The 19,353-nt window shown below is 39.1% G+C and overlaps 1 protein-coding gene across 2 annotated transcripts in view; it reads left to right on the forward strand.

The window, feature by feature from the left end:
• The first annotated feature begins 2,368 nt into the window (after positions 1-2,368).
• LOC118825282 (complement C1q-like protein 2) overlaps positions 2,369-19,353 on the forward strand; it is a 40,894-nt gene continuing 23,909 nt past the window's right edge. Inside the window, exons 1-4 of one of the 2 annotated variants that reach the window (XR_005008647.1) lie at positions 2,369-2,518; positions 2,692-2,715; positions 2,827-3,318; positions 4,418-4,520. Coding sequence is in view for 1 of the 2 variants with exons in the window: in XM_036595897.1 (XP_036451790.1) it covers positions 3,096-3,318 (223 nt within the window). In the remaining variant the exon portion in view is untranslated. Of the gene's footprint in view, positions 2,519-2,691; positions 2,716-2,826; positions 3,319-4,417; positions 4,521-19,353 lie in introns of those variants that run through there. The other variant, XM_036595897.1, reaches the window with a different exon arrangement.

Raw genomic sequence — 19,353 nt, forward strand, 5'->3', positions numbered from 1 at the left:
AAGAAGCAGAAATTATTTCATTATCCGTTTTTATGTATATTTTTACATTTTCATGGTGGTCAATGTGAGCACATGGTGAATCCTCACATCCCTGGAAAACTTCTGACCAACAACCAAACACCTGTTTGTCTGATTTGGTTCACTTTAGCCGTTGCGCTGTGAAACCAACCAAACCTAATGAGTAAGATTCAGTGTCACCTAACATCTCATAATGAGTTTAGAGAGGCATGTCATTAACATGTGTTACATCCTGAGGACGTATGTTTTCTGTCCTGCTTGTTTCTCTCCTGCTCTCTTTCTCTCTGTTTCTCTTTCACTTATTAGAAACCTGCTCACTCGTGTGTGCCATTGGCTGGAGTCCCATGACAATGTGTACATCTGAGTGGCTGGCTGCGAGTGCATGGGGTATTTCATCTGGACCAGGGTGTAGAAGTGGGTGCCATTTCTTTGAACTCAGTGTTTTCTCCTGTTTTTGGCCTAGTTAGGGAGTAAGGGAAGACTATGTATTGGTGTTTCTTTATTTTGGTGTAGGTAAGTTAGTTCTCTAAATTCTCTAGCTGGACTAGTTATGTTTGTTGTTTTGGCACATGCCCACTTTGTCCTGTGTTGGTGTACAAAAGAGCAGCAAAAGAAAAGAAAATAACACAACTTGATCTGTTTAAACGCTGAATGACTCTCTTTTGTCTTCTGTATTTTAGGTCCATCGTAAAACCCCTGGACAGGTTGTAACACATGACATGAACAGTAATTTTAGCTACTCAGTCAGTGGCCTAGTCGCATTTTGGGGTATTGAGACATGTGATGTTGTAGAGATTACTCTGAACTTACCTTCCCACTTAGACCGCAGTGCATGACATGACAGTTTACACATTAAAACCATAAAGCCAATCTCAGTCTTGCCTAACTTAGTTGCTTCACTTGCTTTGTTTTCTGGGTGTTTCCATATATAACGCTCTGTATCCTGAACTGAATAACTCAGAATCTTTCAGTATTGAATCAGGTCCTCATGAATCATTGCTGGCAAACTTGTTTGCATTTGCCTCTAATAGGTCATGTACATTTTTCTTAAAGTAGCAGCAGCAACAGATTCTATCTACTGATCCTGATCACTTGATAGAGCAGCACTTTTAGCAGCCACATCTGTATGGGAGTTGCCTCTGGTTTCATATGAACTGTATGCTGTAGCATTAACATCACCCTTCACTGGAACTAAGGGGCCCAAACCCTGAAGAACAGCCTCAGCCCATCATCCCTCCTCCACCAAACTTTACTGTTGGCACTGTGCATTCAGGTAGCTAGAGTTCTCCTGGCATCCACCAAACCCAGATTCTTCCATCAGACTGCCAGATAGTGAAGCTGATTCATCAGTCCAGACAACACATTTCCACTGCTGCAGAGTCCAATGGCAGCATGCTTTACACCACTCCAGCCGACGCTTGGCATTGTGCAGAGTGATAGGCTTGTGTGTAGAAGCTCGGCCATGAACACTCCTTTAATGAAGCTCACAACTCTACATGTTTCAGGACTTCGTGTGAGTTCATGTGGTCTACTGCTTCGTGGCTAAGCTGTTGTTGCTCCTAGACACTTCCATTTCACAATAATAAGATTTGCAATTGACCAGGCCAGATCTAGCAGGGCACAAATTTTGCAAACAGAATTGACAGTGCCACATTTGAAGTCACCAGTTCTTCAGTGAAACCTATTGTACTGCCAATGCATGACTCTGTACTTGATTTTATCCACCTGTTAGCAACAGTAGTGACTGAAACACCTGATCTCAATAACTAGGACGTGTCCACAAACTTCTGGCCAATTATTTACACCCTAAATTTTCATTTATAATCCTAAATGTATCTCTCCTAACTTGTAGCCAGTAAATATATGTGTGTCATGCATAGAGTAACATATGCTTAGTCTTTGATCTGCCACCAGGGTCACTGGAAACACCGGGGCGACAAACTACACAGAGCGATGGCCAACACAAACAAAGAGAATCAAACCCACTAGCAGAACCAATCACAATCTCCATTTCAGCTGGAGGGTGAGACATTTCCCAAACAGTGAAGCCTTTGCGAGTTGGAGTTCAGTGAGAGGAGCTGCAGCTCACTAATCCAGCAAAATGTTTTACTGCAATACACAAAGTAAAGCACTGGATCCAGCTTTGAATTTACTGTCAGTTTTAATATTTCTTACTGCTATCTTGCTTTACTAAGGTCGCTGTCACTGGTACCATGTTTGGTGTGGACCTGTTAAACATTTTCTCTTAGTTTGGTCCATTTTGACATGTGAACACTTCACCCATATTCAGGACCACACCAAACATGTGAACTTTCGAACCAGTGACCCCTGCTTGAGTGTGCAGCTGGTGGGAATGCATTTTTACAATGGTCCACACCAAATAAGAGAACTGAACACCAAATGCTGCTTTTCTCAGGGTGCTGTCTTCATTTTCTGCCTATTGGCCTAGTTAGGGGAGTAAGGGAAGACTATGTATTGGTGTTTCTTTATTTTGGTGTAGGTAAGTTAGTTCTCTAAATTCTCTAGCTAGACTAGTTATGTTTGTTGTTTTGGCGCCTGCCTACTTTGACATTGTCCTGTGTTGGTGTACAAAAGAGCAGCAAAAGAAAAGAAAATAACACAACTTGATCTGTTTAAACACTGAATGACTCTCTTTTGTCTTCTGTATTTTAGGCCCATCGTAAAACCCCTGGACAGGTTGTAACACATGACACGAACAGTAATTTTAGCTACTCAGTCAGTGGCCTAGTCGCATTATGTCACTCAGCCAGTCGTGTTGTTTTTTTTTTTTTTTTTTTCAAACCACAGATTTTGTCCTAATGCTTTTGAAGGTGTGGCGCCATCCCTGGTCACCACTATGAACCCAGAGCTCAGCTTCTGCAATCTACAATCTACTTCTGCATTTTGCTTGAAGTGTGTGTGTGTGTGTGTATCTGTGTGTGTGTGTGTGTGTGTGTGTGTGGCACATCTGTGCATGTTCCACTATATAAGAATCAGATGCTGATCGTCTGTTACATTCACCCCATTTTCAACTGAGCTCTTCCACTCTACACACGTCTCAAATAAAACATCTCAGGATGAGGGTCAGTGTGGTTCTGCTTTGTTTCTACTTGTGTTGTGTTCAGCTCCAGAGAGCTGATGACCAGCTTCTGCACAACAGTCATGTGGAACGATCAGAGCCAGACCAAACCAACGTCCAGCCTGATGTGCGGACCGAGCTGAGAGACGTGGTGGTGGAGCAGAGGGAGCAGCTTGAGTTCACTCAAAGCCAGATTGAACAGCTGAAGAAACAAAACACAGGTGAGTCAAATGATCTGAAATGAAAAAGTTCCAAACACATTTTTCACAAAATTTTAGAATATTTTGCTCAAGAAAAAAACCCTAAATGAACACCAATTAAAGTTAAACAACTCTGCAAATTTGCAGACTTCAACAAAATTAGAGAAAATTGGTGCATTTTTAATCTTCCATATTGTTCCACATTGTTTCAAGGTGTTTATGATGTTTGTAATGATTCACTGACACTCATACAGTATAAGACCATTTCACTGTAATGTTGTTTCTGGTGTCTCTATGTTAATGCCACAAATAAAACTGCAAAAATTGGTGTCTTGTCAAGGAAAATTATCTTAAATATAGATTAATCTCACATTTCTCCTGTTGAGATTGTTGTAAGCTTAATTTAAGATTATTTTCCTTATTCTAGACATTTTTACTTGTTTTCAGTAATTGTATTAAGTAAAATTGTCTCACTGCAGTGGAAGACATAGTGAGATAATTTTACTTAATAAAATGACTGAAAACAATTGAAAAATGTCTGGAAATATATTAGATAATAAGTGCACAACCATCACAAAATGGGAAATATTAGACATATCAACTAGATTTAAGATCATTTCACTAAACAAGATCCCATTTTTTGTAGTGCTAGAGTTGACAAGTGAATTCTGGTAGGAAAAAATCTTTTATATCAGAACCATAACTTTCTAAATCAAATCTTAACAACAGAGTTTAACTCATCAGTAAATGACAGACCTTAAATTTGACCTCTTTTGCTCAATCTATATGCTCCATAATGCTTCACATACATATTACAAGCATCTTGGTGAAGAAAAAGAAACAGGATCAGCCAAAATTTCTGCTGCGAGAAGAGCTCTTCATTACAGCTCTTTATATGCAGAAAAGACACAAACACAACAGCCCATTTGCAGAGAGGTCATTCTAGCCTTGCAACTCTACTTCATGGTAGACGCTTAACCCCCCCCCCCTTACTAAACCCACACCACGACAAAATAACACACATGCAACATATACACTCGCTTTAAACCGAAGAACAGGACATTCACAACATTGAATAACAACATTTCACATCCCTTTGTTTTTTGTTTGTGTTTGACAGCTTTGGAGGGGAGAGTGGTCTCTACTGAAGTGGGTGTGGAAGCACTGAGAGAGGAGAATTCATGTAAGACTTGCATGTGTGGCTCATCATCATTTCTCAAATACTTGAGCAACATGATGTTTCTGCATAAACCTCAAAAATAAACATATGCCAGTGTAATGAAATGGGTTTGTACTCAGGCTGCAAGTGCAGAGTAGTTTGATTAAGGCTTATAGTACATCACAGGCAGGGGTCAAAAGACAGACAGGAAGGTCCACACAAGGAAAATCTATTAGCAAAAATCAGCTAATGGTCAAACGTAGAAAAATACCATCACTAAAATTTCCAGTACTATGGAACACGGCTCAGAACTCGAAATGCACAGAGATTTCTCAAAGCCCAAGGCCAAATAAAGATGTTTATATACATTTTTCAAGAAATAATTTGTTATTATTGATAATAATTGATATAAACAAGTATTCCGCCAGAAAATTTAGTTCCTTTAGAGTTTAGTGTCTTTGCCAACCAACCATGGACAGCTGAATGAGGAGAACGTTTGGTCACCCATCGCTGTATATTGCGGTCATTTTATGAATGTTTTAACTTTTTGTCATATAACAAAAATTGGCTTTATTAGTACTTTTTGGTCAGTAAATTACCACCTTATTATTACCAGTCTTATTTATCACCAATCCAGCAGTGCTTCTGTTCATACATTGAATCTGGGCTGAATCTCAATTGTCCCCCTGCTCCCTACATAGTACACTACCTAAGGATTTAAATACTGGATCCTGCAGCCCAATGGTGCATAACGTAGCTAAGAAATAGTCAGCTGGGATTCAGCCACGTCCGCACTGGATACATGATGCACTATTGTGTTGTAGAGGCTAGAATTTCTAAACTTGCACACTATTTAGAGAATACAGGGCCGTTTGGGATTCAGTCTGGGTTAGACACTATTTCTGACTGAAACACGGGTGACTGAAGCATGTAATCCATTCAGGTGACATTTTTGACTTTTACACTGCCGTTTTACAGTTAATGAATCTGTAACTACATTAATTCAAGCCTGTGGTATTAATGATGGAGGTGTTTAGGCTGTTGGCTCTTTTAGCCTGTTAGCTGACTGACCAGCCTGGTTCTAGTTAAGAACATAAGTTGTCAGCCCCTCAGTTTAAACAAAAAACAGGTTCTTACTTCATCAGTACTCGCGGTGGTCCATGTGAGCAGCACTAGAGTCAAAGATTATTCCATTAAAGGCACAAGGGTTGTTTTGTGCTGTGGCACAATAATACACAATTCAGTTGTTGTGAAGTGGATGTTAAGTGATTAGGTGACCCTTATTAGTCCCACAATGGGGAAATTTCACCTCTGCATTTAACCCAACTGTGCAGTGAAACACTACATACACACTAGTGAATACACACACTAGGGGGCAGTGAGCACACTTGCCCGGAGCGGTGGGCAGCCCTATCCACAGCACTGAGGGAGCAGTTAGGTGTGCGTATATCGTGGATTTTACCACGGCTTCAAGCATAGCTCAGTCAATCAGATTTTAGGACCGGAACTATCCGTTTTATAAATGTCCATAAACTATCTGCAGGAGTGTGTAATGATGGAGGGATGGAGCCACAGAGTGGAAGGAGCTGCAATGAGTCATTTTCAGACTGGGCAGGAATAATCATTTAAATATCAGAGGCGTTGAGGCAGGAGTTTTTACACCACTTCGCATATCCTTACATATTAATGTCACATGCACAAACTCAAAAAGAAGGTGAGGCTCGATGTTTAGGTGTCAAAAGATCTCAATCAACATTATACTGATGAAGATACAATGACAACAGTAGATAATTCACTCTCATTCTCAGAAGTTGCTCCTTCAAGTTTTGACTTCAAGTTCTCTTTGAATTCTCTTTCAATCATCTGATTCTTCTACTCGGTGAAGGGGGCCAAAGCACAGCCCATGCTACAAAATGTTCTTACATGTTTCCATCATGTCTTCAAAATCCCCCAAACCCACATAGTCTGAGTCCTTTAATATATATATAAAAAAAGATCAGATTCAGCCTGACACTGTCCATGTTTCTGCTTGCAGACAGACCATGGGTGGCGTTCTCATTTGCTTCAGGCTTAACCAACAGTCTTGGGCCTCTCCCCATTGACACCATACTGGTTTTCCGCAAGAAAATCACAAATATTGGAAACGCTTTCAGTCCAATCACAGGTAAATGTACAGTCAGTACAGAGACAGTGTCCGATGTCTGGTTTGGTTCTTCTCTCTGGTGGTGTAGAGACTCTGTACTGATCCATCTGTTTCTCCTTCTGCAGGTGTTTTCACTGCTCCACTCAGAGGAGTCTATTACTTCAGGTTTAATGTACTTGGTTCCAGCAGGTCACACAGGCTGGCTGTATGTTTGTACAAAAATGAAAAGAAAATTTTAAACGTGGCTGAATTCCCGAAAGGATCACATGAGTACGCCGTTGGTGGAGCCACTCTGCTGCTGCAGGAAGGAGATCAAGTGTATGTGAAGCTCAGAAGAAACAGTCAGATTTATGATAACAATAACAACCATTGCACTTTCAGTGGTTTTCTGCTGTTCGCGATGTGAAATGCTTTTAGTGCTGAGGGAAAAGAGGAATTAGTACAGCGCTAAACATCTCATAATCATCATATAGAAATACATAGCATGTATTTTCATTTTTTACATGTTAAAAGTCTTTCATATATGTTGTGTTTCAATAAAAAATGCATTCCATGTTCTATTATAAATTATTTTTCATGACGTACTGCAAATGGACTGTGTACCAAATACTTAGACTAGATTTAAAACGTGATCTGCATTTTTAATATAGTCAAGATAATTTAACATTGGGTATCAAATTAAGTGTCAGAATTCATTTAACAGGGCAAAAACACTGTAAGTATTTCAGAATACAGAAAAAATTGTGCTTGTTTGATGCTTTCTTCTTTATTTGATCTATTTTGTGTCAATATTCTCTTTTGCTTTGCCATTCCTTGCCATTGTCACTGAATGTCACACACATATTTTGGACTGCTTATGTATATCGGGCCACGCTTTATTTGGATGGTCCCCTACAGATGCTCTACAGATACCTAAATCACTAACAAACTTTCTGGTTATATTCAGTTGATTATCGACAACAGTATGGTTATGGCTAGGGTTAGGAGTAGGTGTAGGTTCTGCCTTGAGGTTAAGGTGAGGGTTAGGTTTAGGGTTAGGAATAGATTTAATAAACGCTTTCAACTTGAAGTTCAGTTACATTTAATAGATATTTAGTTGAATTATACTTAAAGATTTACTGAGCATTTACAAAGTATCTACAGTGGAGCATGCAAATAAAGTGTTACCGTGTATTGTGTTTATTTCCTAAACGGATGTTTGTCATTCAAAGCTAGAAAACTTTCTGAGAGATCAGGTCATCAAATTGGCTTCATTCAGGTGATGTCATTAAAGTGTGTGCGTGGTTGATTTCAAAGAAAGGTGCACAATAAATACAAAGACACTTTACCCCTTTAATTCATTTGGTATAGTGTAGTTGGTAATAGGCAGCCTCATAGCTGCAGTGTTGCATCACTTAAGTAGCCAATCCAGACAGCCTTGTAGGGTTGCGCAAGCATACCACCCCAGGCAACCACAAAGCCGCAGTTTTGCATCATTCAAGTGGCCAGTCTAGGCAGCCTCATCGCTGCAGTGTTGCATCGCTTAAGCAAACAGCACCTATTTTATTAGAATGTTTATGTATTATATACATTTATGCAAGAATCTCTAGAAATGCATCAAGAAAAATCTAACAAATTGATCTATTTATTAGATCTATTTGGAAAAGTTAGTTAAAATGTAGCTTGCTGGGCCTCCTAAAGTGGCAGGCAAACACTTTCACTTTCATTTCCTGTTTGGAGTGCAGTGACGAAAATGGTAAATAAAACAAGACAGACTCTGTTTATCACTCATAAATGAGACAAATCACAGGATTGTGACATTGGATTTTTCACTTGTTAGGCTTAAAAAGCTGCTTATCTGCTTTTTATTTGTTTGCTTGCTTGTTTTTGTTTTTATTTTCATTTCAGGTCTTCCTCTGACCCACCAACCTGCCGCATCTAGCACTTATTGGCTTTCCTGGACTTTGTTATTCACAAATTGTGGTCTACATATGCAGTTTAATTGGTTTAATTCATCAGCTGGATGAGTTTATGCACCAACATTTCAGCGTGTTTAATCAGTTCCCTAATCTTTATCTTGGTGCATCCTTGTGTAAGTCTTCCTGGCTCTTTCCAGCTATCATTAATGTTACAATGCTGACATCTAGTGTTCAAATATACAATCACAGGTAACAATTTACCAAAACAGGTGGCATTACAGGAAAAGCATACACTCATTTTTTTTTTTTTATTATTTATAAAGATGCAGAAGGTGGAATAATGTATTTCTGCAGCCCAAATTGGGTGACACAATTCTGATCATTGATAAGGAGATATTTTAATTACACAAATTTGATTTATGGCCAAACTGGCTTCAAGTAACGTAGATTGTAAATACATACATACAAGCCCACAGTGCACTTCACCACATATCTGGTGATAATTTTCCCATTTTTATCTAGAAAGACAAGGCCGACACATCTTAGAAAGGTTGAACACATCACACTGTCACATCACAAGTTTTATTCAATTTGTTGAGCAAAATTATTCCACATTGTTCTGAATTTCTGTTATGTTTCACGATTTTTTAAAAAACAGATTCGGATGGATTAATATTGTTACAGTCTAAGATTGTTTCTCTTATTATTGTGTCTAACTTGTAAATGATAGACTGCTTGTGCTCGTGAGTATATTTTGGTTTGTCTATCTGAATTTACATGACCAAATCATAAGGCAACTTATTCAGTTGCATGAAATTGCATGAAATAAACGTATTTTTTTTTATTTTATTTATTGTAAAAGCTTCCTCAAATGAACAGAAGATGTGTTTTGATTATGAGACCCTTATTAGTCTCACAACAGGGAAATTTCAGCTCCACATTTAACCCATCCATGAAGTGAAACACTACATACACACTAGTGAACACACACACACACTAGGGGACAGTGAGCACACTTGCCCGGAGCAGTGGGCAGCCCTATCTGCAGCACCCGGGGAGCAGTTGGGGGTTAGGTGCCTTGCTCAAGGACACCTCAGTCATGTATTGTCGGCTCTGGGGATCGAACCGACAACCTTCCAGTCACAGGGCCGGTTCCCTAACCTTGTATTTTTTTATAAAATATAATTTTTACAGAGCAGATCACTGAAGAGGCGCCATCTGTTTATAGTTTATAGCCCAGATTTGTGGAAAAATGCTGTGAGTTCAGCTTCTTTTATTATAAGGGTTTAAAATTACATCACCCGTCTATTTGACTGGAGAGAAGACAGTTACAGCCTCATATGACCCCCACCTTTAGAATGTAGCTTATGAAATATGAACGTTATGAAGAATATGACAAAGTGTGTTTTGGAACCATCGGTTAGTCAGTGAGAGCCAATTGGAAAAACTGATGTAAGACAATTTAGACAGAGGACAAAGTGAATTAAATGTGCTGCTGTGTCAGTCTGCATTGTGGATTCCCACCAAAACATAGTTTTCAGGTACAGTCATTCTTGTTCTCAACCACCAAATGCTGAGTTTGCTGAACTGCAAATTTCCCTCATTTGCAGATTCTGTATTTTAAGGTGATTTGAATATAATCATACAGCAAATGTTTGGTGCCCTGGTAAAATCATATGATTAGTTGATTTTCTGAAAATAAGTTAACACAGATTGAAAACACAGCTCTGCACATTTTGATACACAAATATGGTTTATTGGCTGAATGTAACATATCGCTGGTGTCAGAAGAAAACCTGGTATCTCTATTTTTATCATATTTTCAGTTTTTGATATAATCAGAAAATGCCTGTTGCTCTTTACATTGTGTGTAAATTTCATGATGAATGGACTAAAAGAAATTACCTAAAATGACTTGGACATTAAAAGTAAAGTAGGTTTTTTTCCTTCTCCTGTAAAGTTACCATTTTGGAGATTTTGAACCGACGAGGTTTTGAACCAACAACAGCGACATGTAAAATAAAATCTGTCCTGTTCCAAACCTATGGCACATTTTATTGTACATGAGAAATGTCATTAAATTTCTTTCCTGTGGAGGATTTTCACTTAGAAAATGAAAATCTTGAATTGAAAAGGATATGTTTTATTAAAACATTACACAAATACTGACATGCAATTTAAATCACCTGCAAAGATCACTGTGCAAAAGATAGAGACCATAAAAAGCATATAAAGCATAACTGATGTTATGAATGTTCATGCAATTACAGATTTTCACCAGAGGGGTCCAAATCCACAAAACGTACACAGTGAAGTGTGATGTGCGCAAAATGATGAAATTTTATTGTTGTTGTGATAAAGTATGTCACAATATGCTTCTTTGACCACATAGGTCAAAGGTGCAATGTTGAGGGAGGCGAGGGGGGTAAGATGCAAGTGTGAGTCTGGGTTTTTCATTGTAATCCTTGATGAAAATAAAAGAAATCCACAAGAGTAACTAAGAACGAGACTAAAAAGGCACAAGAAATAAGATGTTTAACCTAAAAGGAAACAAAAGACTGAGAAGATACAACCACAAAAACTAAGCAAGGCCTGGAAACAACAACAACGCCGAGTGAAGGCAAGACAACCCACCAGGGTATAAATACACTCAGAATGAACTAGAAACACCTGAGACTAATGAGTGGGTGGAGCTACAGACTACACACAGATGGGAACACTAATGGGAAGTTGAGGGAGCAGCGCAGAGACAAGGACAGAAGCTACAACAAGAGTGCATGAAAGCCAATGACACAGTAAATGGCACAGCAGGTCCTGACAGTTGGAGCTTATCATACAATTAAATCTCACAAAAACTAGATATTGTGTTGAACATCGTGTTTCAGTAGTGACTGTTTTATATATATATATATATGATGTTGGCCCCCCTTTTGCAGCTTCAACAGCTTTCCATCACTATTATACCAGCAAATTCTAGAAGAAAATGTTAGGACAGCTGACTGTGAGCTGAAACTAAAAATGTTTGTCATGCACCAAGCCGATGTGCAGGACTAATCAACAGTTACCAGAAACATTTAGTTGCAGTTATTGCTGCACAAGTGGGTCACACCAGATACTGAAAACAAATGTTCACATAATTTTGCCACTCACAGATACACTATACTGCATATATATGCAGACTGCTTCTACAAACATTAGTGAAAGAATGGGTGCGAGCCAGGCCTTCTCATCCTACATCAGTGTCTGAACTCACAAATGCGCTTCTGGAAGAATGGTCAAAAATTCCCGTAAACACACTCCTAACCCTTGTGGAAGGCCTTCCCTGAAAGAGTTGAAGCTGTTATAGCTGCAAAGGGTGGGACGACATTAGCATTCCCCGTCCATACACACAACTGTATTTACATACTGTATATATAGTTGTTTGTATGGACGGGGAAAGCTGTAAATGAATTGCCCTTTTTGGGATTAATAAAATACTCTGAATCTGAAACCTGAACAATAAGGCTATTTTAGGAAGGACCATCACAATAGTACAAGACCCAGATCGCCCACTGCACTCTTTCTTCAATGTGTTATGCATTTCCAATCTTTTATTTCTTACCACCAGTTTTGTAAGCGGCCTTCAGGGCCTACGTCCTGCACGTCGCTGCTGTCGGAACAAAACATCCAAAATGGTAACTTTACAGGAGAAGAAAAAAACCTACTTTACTTTTAATGTACGTCAATGGAACCAGATTTTTTTCCAAGTCATTTTGGGCCGTTTATTTTGGTCCATTCATTATGAAATTCACACACAATGTAAAGAGCAACAGGCATTTTCAAATTAGGCCAAAAACTGAAAAATGAAATGAATAGAGATACAATGTTTTGTTCAAACAGCAGTGATATTTTGATGCCAGCCCTGAACAATTTGTCCAGGCCCACAGTTATTAATGCAATGTTTTTTTTTAAACCCCTTTTTTAAAATTAAATTACATAACAGCAACGCAAGTAGTCGAGTCCTCACCCTTTCCAATGATGTATCCATGAAATGTTTCCATGGGATGCATGCGACTAACTCCTGAGTCTGTTGGTTTAAATCATATCCCATATTCAACACTAAGGGTCCACATGACAGTGGAGAAACATATGTTGGTATCACACAGCAAATACCTTACATGTACTATCCTACATTTGTCTCTCCCAAATTGTAGCCAGTAAATATATGTGTATCAGACACAGAGTCACATATGCTTAATCTTTGATCTGCTGTCCCCGCTATGAACCCAAAGATGAGCTTGTGCAGTTTACTTCTGTGTTTTCTATTCTTCAAATGTACAGAGTCTTACAGTGCATTCCCTTCTGTAAGAGCCAGATGTCGATTTCCGGGTATGCATCCCATTTTCAGCTGAACCCCTCCAGTTCCCTCCTTTCCAACTAAGCCTGATCATATTTGAGGTAGACAAATTGGATACACTTTATTTGGAGGGGTCCTTTGTAGATGATCAACAAACTCTTAACTGAGTATCAGTAACACATCAACAACACACCAGTGAAGTAGCAGCAGTGAAGCATCTGAATACACTGAAGTAAATATCTTGTAGATGTTCTGTTGATACATTACTTACATTAAGTAGATGTGTTGTTAATATGATGCTTGCAAAACCCAACTTTACCAACCTTACCCACAACCTAACTTTCACCCTGGCCCTAATCCTAACCCTAAACTTAACCTCAACCCAAAACCTAAACCTAATCCTAACCCTAAACTTAACCTGAACCCAAAACCTAATCCTAATTAGGTGGGACAATTCCATTATTTAGGATGGAGAAATGGCAAATGATTATGCAAATATTCACACTTTGGAGGAGGTTTGGGGGCAACAGAGCTAGAATACGAGTGAAGAGGAACTACCTGATAGTGTCTAGGCTTAAATCTGTCTGGAAAGCAATATAAGAGCAATTTAAAAAATATGTATCCAATTCACTTTTCTTGCATAAAATTGTTTGACCTGATTATTGAATTCAAATCATTTTTTAAATAATAACCTGTGCAGGGGTCCTTTTGGGATGTGTTGCCTTGAGGCAACGTTGTGCAATAAAGGGGAAAAAATGATATAGATCCATGTTCCCTCAAGTGGTGAGAACTGGCTTGTGACTGGCTAAATCCATCCCACTGTTGCACAATGTTGCTTCTAGGCTAGAAAAATATTTCTGCAATTTCACATAACTGAAAAATGATACAGAATGTTAAAAGGATGTTTGAAAGTGCCCTCTAAGAGATAGTATGACCAAAAACGTGCTTTTTTACTGACTCACTCAAACTCTGCCCTTTATTGTTAACCCTGTCAGTGTCCTTAAATATGTATAATGCTATTGTAAAGTGAGGAGAATGTTTGTATGCAATAGAGGGTTAATGGACATGTCAGACAGCTGATAAGACCCAAATGTATCATAAACTATAAAAATGAGTGTGTGAAAGATTTCACTGATGGCCCAGAAGGACGTTTAAATTGGTCACTATGCACTATTCTTTTTTGCCGTTCCACACTTCAACAACCGATGTGTGAAACCATCCATCAGCTTCTGCACAGAAGGTGTTAGCAGTGTCAGATAATGCTTCACTAACACAAGTTTTTTGCCATCATTGCTGACTATTTAACCCCTTAAAACCCCAAGTCTATTACACACTAAGTCTAATTATGTAGTATTCAGTAACTACAAGGACTGACTGGCCGAGTTATCTTTGGGTAATAGAAGTTTAAATAAAACTTTGGGCCACTGTAAACACAGTAGAACTACATTTAAATGTCAATTCCAGAGAGAAAACCCTACAGAGGTCATTATTTTTACAATAGGAACTGGAGTTTTTGTTCTTGACTTGTAACTACAACAACCATAAAGAACCACACAGTTCTGCTAAGAATTTAGACATGGTTTCATTGTATACAGTGGTGCTTGGAAATTTGTGAACCATTTAGAATTTTCTACATTTCTGCAGATATTTGACCTAAAACTTTATCAGATCCTAAAAGTAAAAAAAGAGAACCAATTTGGACAAATGAGGCAAAATAGTATTAAATAGATCTTTTTAGTTTACTGTTTTATGCTTGGAGAAAGGAAAGCACTGCATTCCAGCAAAACATCTGTGAAACATGGTGGTGGTAGTATCGTAGTTTGCTGCATCTGGGCCTGGACAGCTTGCCAACACTATTATACCAGCAAATTCTAAAGGAAAATGTCAGGACAGCTGACTGTGAGCTGAAACTCAAATTGTGGGTCATGCACCAAGCCGATGTGCAGGACTAATCAACAGTTACCAGACACATTTAGCTGCAGTTATTGCTGCACAAGTGGGTCACACCAGATACTGAAAACAAAGGTTCACATACTTTTGCCACTCACAGATACACTATACTGCATATATATGCAGACTGCTTCTACAAACATTAGTGAAAGAATGGGTCACTCTCTCCTTCCTGGATCGGGGCCTTGACGTGGCGGAAGGGCTTGTGTGGTCTAGGGATCTTCAGTGCCAAGTTGTTGGGAGCAATATGCTTCTGGTAGGGTTTGCCAACCCAGTTTACATCTGTTTTGTGGACTTGGAGAATATCTTGTGGGAGGTCCTCTGGAAGTATAGGGTGCCAGGGCTGCTACTCTGGGCTATTCAATCTCTGTACCCCTGAAGTAAGAGCTGTGTTCGTGTACTCGGCATTAGGCCAGGCTTTTTCAGTGTTAGCGTTGGACTCCACCAGGTTTGTGCCGTGTCTCCACTCCTGTTTGTGATATTCATGGACAGGGTGTCAAGGCGTAGCCGAGGTCAGAAGGGCATTATGTGTGGAGGCCAAAGGGTGGCATCTATGCTATTTGCAGACGATGTTGTTCTTTTGGCTGGATTGCATGGATGCCTCCAGCGCTCACTGGAGTGGTTTGCAGCCAAGTGTGAAGCGGTTGGTATGCGAATCAGCACCTCCAAGTCTGATTCCACGGTCCTAGCCTGAAAAAGGATGCCATGCCCACTCCAGGTAAAGGGAAAGGACTTGCCCCAGGTGGAGAAGTTTAAGTATCTCAGGGTCTTGTTCACGAGTGACGGGAAGAAGGGATTGTGAGATCGACCACAGGCTGGGACAGGCGGCAGCAGTAATGCGGTCACTGTACTGGAGAAGAGGAAGCTGAGCCATAAGGCGAAGCTCTCTGTTTACCCGTCGGTCTACATCCCGACCCTCACCTATGGTCTTGAGATGTGGGTAATGACCGAATGAATGAGATTGCAAATAAAAATGGCGAAATAAGCTTTCTTCGCAGGGTGGCGGGCTACACTGTACTTAATAGGGGGAGTGGGAGTTAAGAGTATGTTGCTTCCATTATGCAAAACCCAACCTTACCAACCTTACCAAAACCTAACCCTCACCCTGGCCCTAATCCTAACCCTAAACTTAACCTCAACCCAAAACCTACTCCTAGCCCTAACCCTGGGCTGGGATTAGGTTAACAGTTTATAATCATCTACAAATGACCACTCCACATACAGTATTAACATATGACTGTATGAGTTGCTGAGGATAAACCACAGAAGACTTTAGATAGCAGGGTTTCTTATGGGAGAACCAAGATGCATGGCCAACTAAGATAATGTGGGACAGTTCCATTATTTAGGATGGAGAAATGGCAAATGATTATGCAAATCTTCACAATTTAGAGGAGGTTTGGGGGCAACAGAGCTAGAATACGAGTGAAGAGAAACTACCCGATAGTGTCTAGGCTTAAATCTGTCTTGCACGCATTATAAGAGCAATTTTAGAAATATGTATCCGATTCACTTTTCTTGCATAACATTGACCTGATTATTGAATTCAAATCATTTTAAAATAGTAATGTGTGCAGGAGTTTGTTTGGGATATATTGCCTTGAGGAAACATTGGTTGACAAAGGGACAAAATGATATAGATCCATGTTCCCTCAAGTGGTGAGAACTGGCTTGTGACTGGCTAAATCCATCCCACTGTTGCACAATGTTGCTACTAGGCATCAACAATATTTCTGCAATTTCACATAACTGAAAAATTATACAGAATGTTAAAAAGAGGTTTGAAAGTACCCTCTAAGAGATAGTATGACCAAAAACATGCTTTTTTACTGACTCACTCAAACTCTGCCCTTTATTGTTAACCCTTTCAGTGTCCTTAAATATGTATAATGTTATGGTAAAGTGAGGAGAATGTTTGTTGCCCTGAGGCAACATTGTGCAATAGGGGGTTAATGGACGTATCAGACAGCTGATAAGACCCAAATATATCATAAACTACAAAAGTGTGTGAAGGATTTCACTGATGGCCCAGAAGGACGTTTAAATTGTTCACTATGCACTATTCTTTTTTGCAGTTTCACACTTCAACAACCGATGTGTGAAACCATGCATCAGCTTCTGTACAGAAGGTGTTTGCAGTGTCAGATAATGCTTCACTAACACAAGTTAGAGAGTTTTGCCATCATTGCTGAACATATAACCCCTTAAAATCCCAAGTCTATTACACACTAAGTCTAATTATGTAGTATTCAGTAACTACAAGGACCGACTGGCTGAGTTATTTTGGGTAATAGAAGTTTAAATAAAACTTTGGGCCCACTGTAAACACAGTAGAACTACATTTAAATATTAATTCCAGAGAGAAAACCATAAAAAGGTTATTGTTTTTACAATAGGAACTGGAGTTTTTGTTCTTGACTTGGAACTACAACAACCATAAAGAACCACACAGTTCTGCTAAGAATTTAGACATGGTTTCATTGTATACAGTGGTGCTTGGAAATTTGTGGCCCTTTCGGAATTTTCTACATTTCTGCACAAATTTAAAACTTTATCAGATCCTAAAAGTAGATAAAGAGAAACAAATTAAACAAATGAGGCAAAATAGTATAAAATAGATTTTTTAGTTTACTTTCTTATGTTTGGAGAAAGGAAAGAACTGCATTCCAGCAAAAAAAAAAAACATCTGTGAAACACGGTGGTAGTAGTATCATAGTTTGCTGCATCTGGGCCTGGACAGCTTGCCAACACTATTGTACCAGCAGATTCTAAAGGAAAATGTCAGGACAGCTGACTGTGAGCTGTGCAGGACTAATTAACATTTACCAGAAACATTTAGTTGCAGTTATTGCTGCACAAGTGGGTCACACCAGATACTGAAAACAAAGGTTCACATACTTTTGCCACTGCGTCTACAAACATTTGTGACAGAATGGGTCGCTCTCAGGAGCTCAGTGAATTCCAGCATGGTAGCATGATAGGATGCGACCTGTGCAACAGACCTCCAAACTTCATGTGGCCTTCAGATTAGCTCGAGAACAGCGTAGAGAGCTTTATGGAATGGGAGCTTTATGGAACATCCAAGCCTTACATCACCATGCGCAATACAAAGTGTCGAATGCAGTGGTGTAAAGCGCCGCCACTGGACTCTAGAGCAGTGGAGCCGTGTTCTCTGGAGTGACTAATCACGCTTCTCCATCTGGCAATTCGATGGACAAGTCTGGGTTTGGCGGTTGCCAGAGGAACAGTACTTGTCTGACTGCATTGTGTCAAGTGTAAAGTTTGGTGGAGGGGGGATTATGGTGTGTGGGTTGTATTTCAGGAGTTGAGCTCGGCCCCTTAGTTCCAGTGAAAGGAACTCTTAATGCTTCAGCAGACCCAATTTCTTGACTGCGCACCAGTGCCATTCCCATAAACACACTCCTAAACCTTCTGGAAAGTCTTCCCAGAAGAGTTGAAGCTGTTATAGCTGCAAAGGGTGGGCAGACATCATATTAAACCCTATGAATTAAGAATGGGATGTCACTCAAGTTCATTTGTGTGTGAAGGCAGACGAGCGAATACTTTCGGCAATACAGTGTATGTAATATTGGATCATTTTATTTTCAACAATAATTAAATGACCAGGTCTAATATTTTTGTAGCATTTGTTTAATTTGTTCTTCATCTATTCTTAGGACGTGTGTAAAAATCTGATGAAGCTTTAGGTCAAATTTATGCAGAAATATAGAAAATTTTAAAGGGTTCAGAAAATTTCAAGCACCACTGAGAAACTCAATGCCTCATATCATCTACACCAAATTTTATCAATGGTAAATTTATTTTGTCTACATATAAACAAAGCTTAGTGTTCTATTTCCTAGTATGAATTATTTATATGTCTCCCAGAAAGGGAAGGTATCAAGGTGGCTCTTATTTAAGAGAAAATTTAAATAATGCTTCTTTTGGGAAAGGCAAAATTAAGAACTCTATTAACACAATTGCTGTCTTCTTGAAAATTTTTGAAATACTACGACCTACTAACTTTATTTATTTTATTCATATAATATTCAGTTTTTGTTTTATTTGCATTAGCAAACAGCATTTTTGCTACAGCATTTGCCAGCTGGAACGTCCCAACATGCTAACAATGGTGACACTAAATTAGGTAAATTAGGTGCTTAGAATTGAATCTTATACATGTTAAGTGTTTAAGTTGGAATATATGCCTTCATCAGACACCATCAGGAGTGTTGATAAAAAGATTACTCTGAACAGTCTTTCCACTTAGACCACAGTGCATGCGAGGACAGTTCACAGATCATAATCATAAAACCAATTTCTATATTGCCTAACTCAGCTCCTTGACTTGCAGCATATGCACTGCGATTTGAGTGAAGTTCATTCCATTACATCAGGCATTCCATTATAACCATGTAGGAGAATTTACATTGACATGGTTTCAGTCACCATTTGATTCCTTTTTTCAAATTTGGGAAAAAATCTGTAGGAAACAATTGAATATTTTGAATATTTTCAATCAAATTGTCAGTGTCCGTAAAAAGCTGGTTGTAAAGAATAGATATAAAGA

The sequence above is a fragment of the Colossoma macropomum genome, unplaced genomic scaffold (genome assembly GCF_904425465.1).
Source record: "Colossoma macropomum unplaced genomic scaffold, Colossoma_macropomum, whole genome shotgun sequence".
Taxonomy (NCBI): Eukaryota; Metazoa; Chordata; class Actinopteri; order Characiformes; family Serrasalmidae; genus Colossoma; species Colossoma macropomum.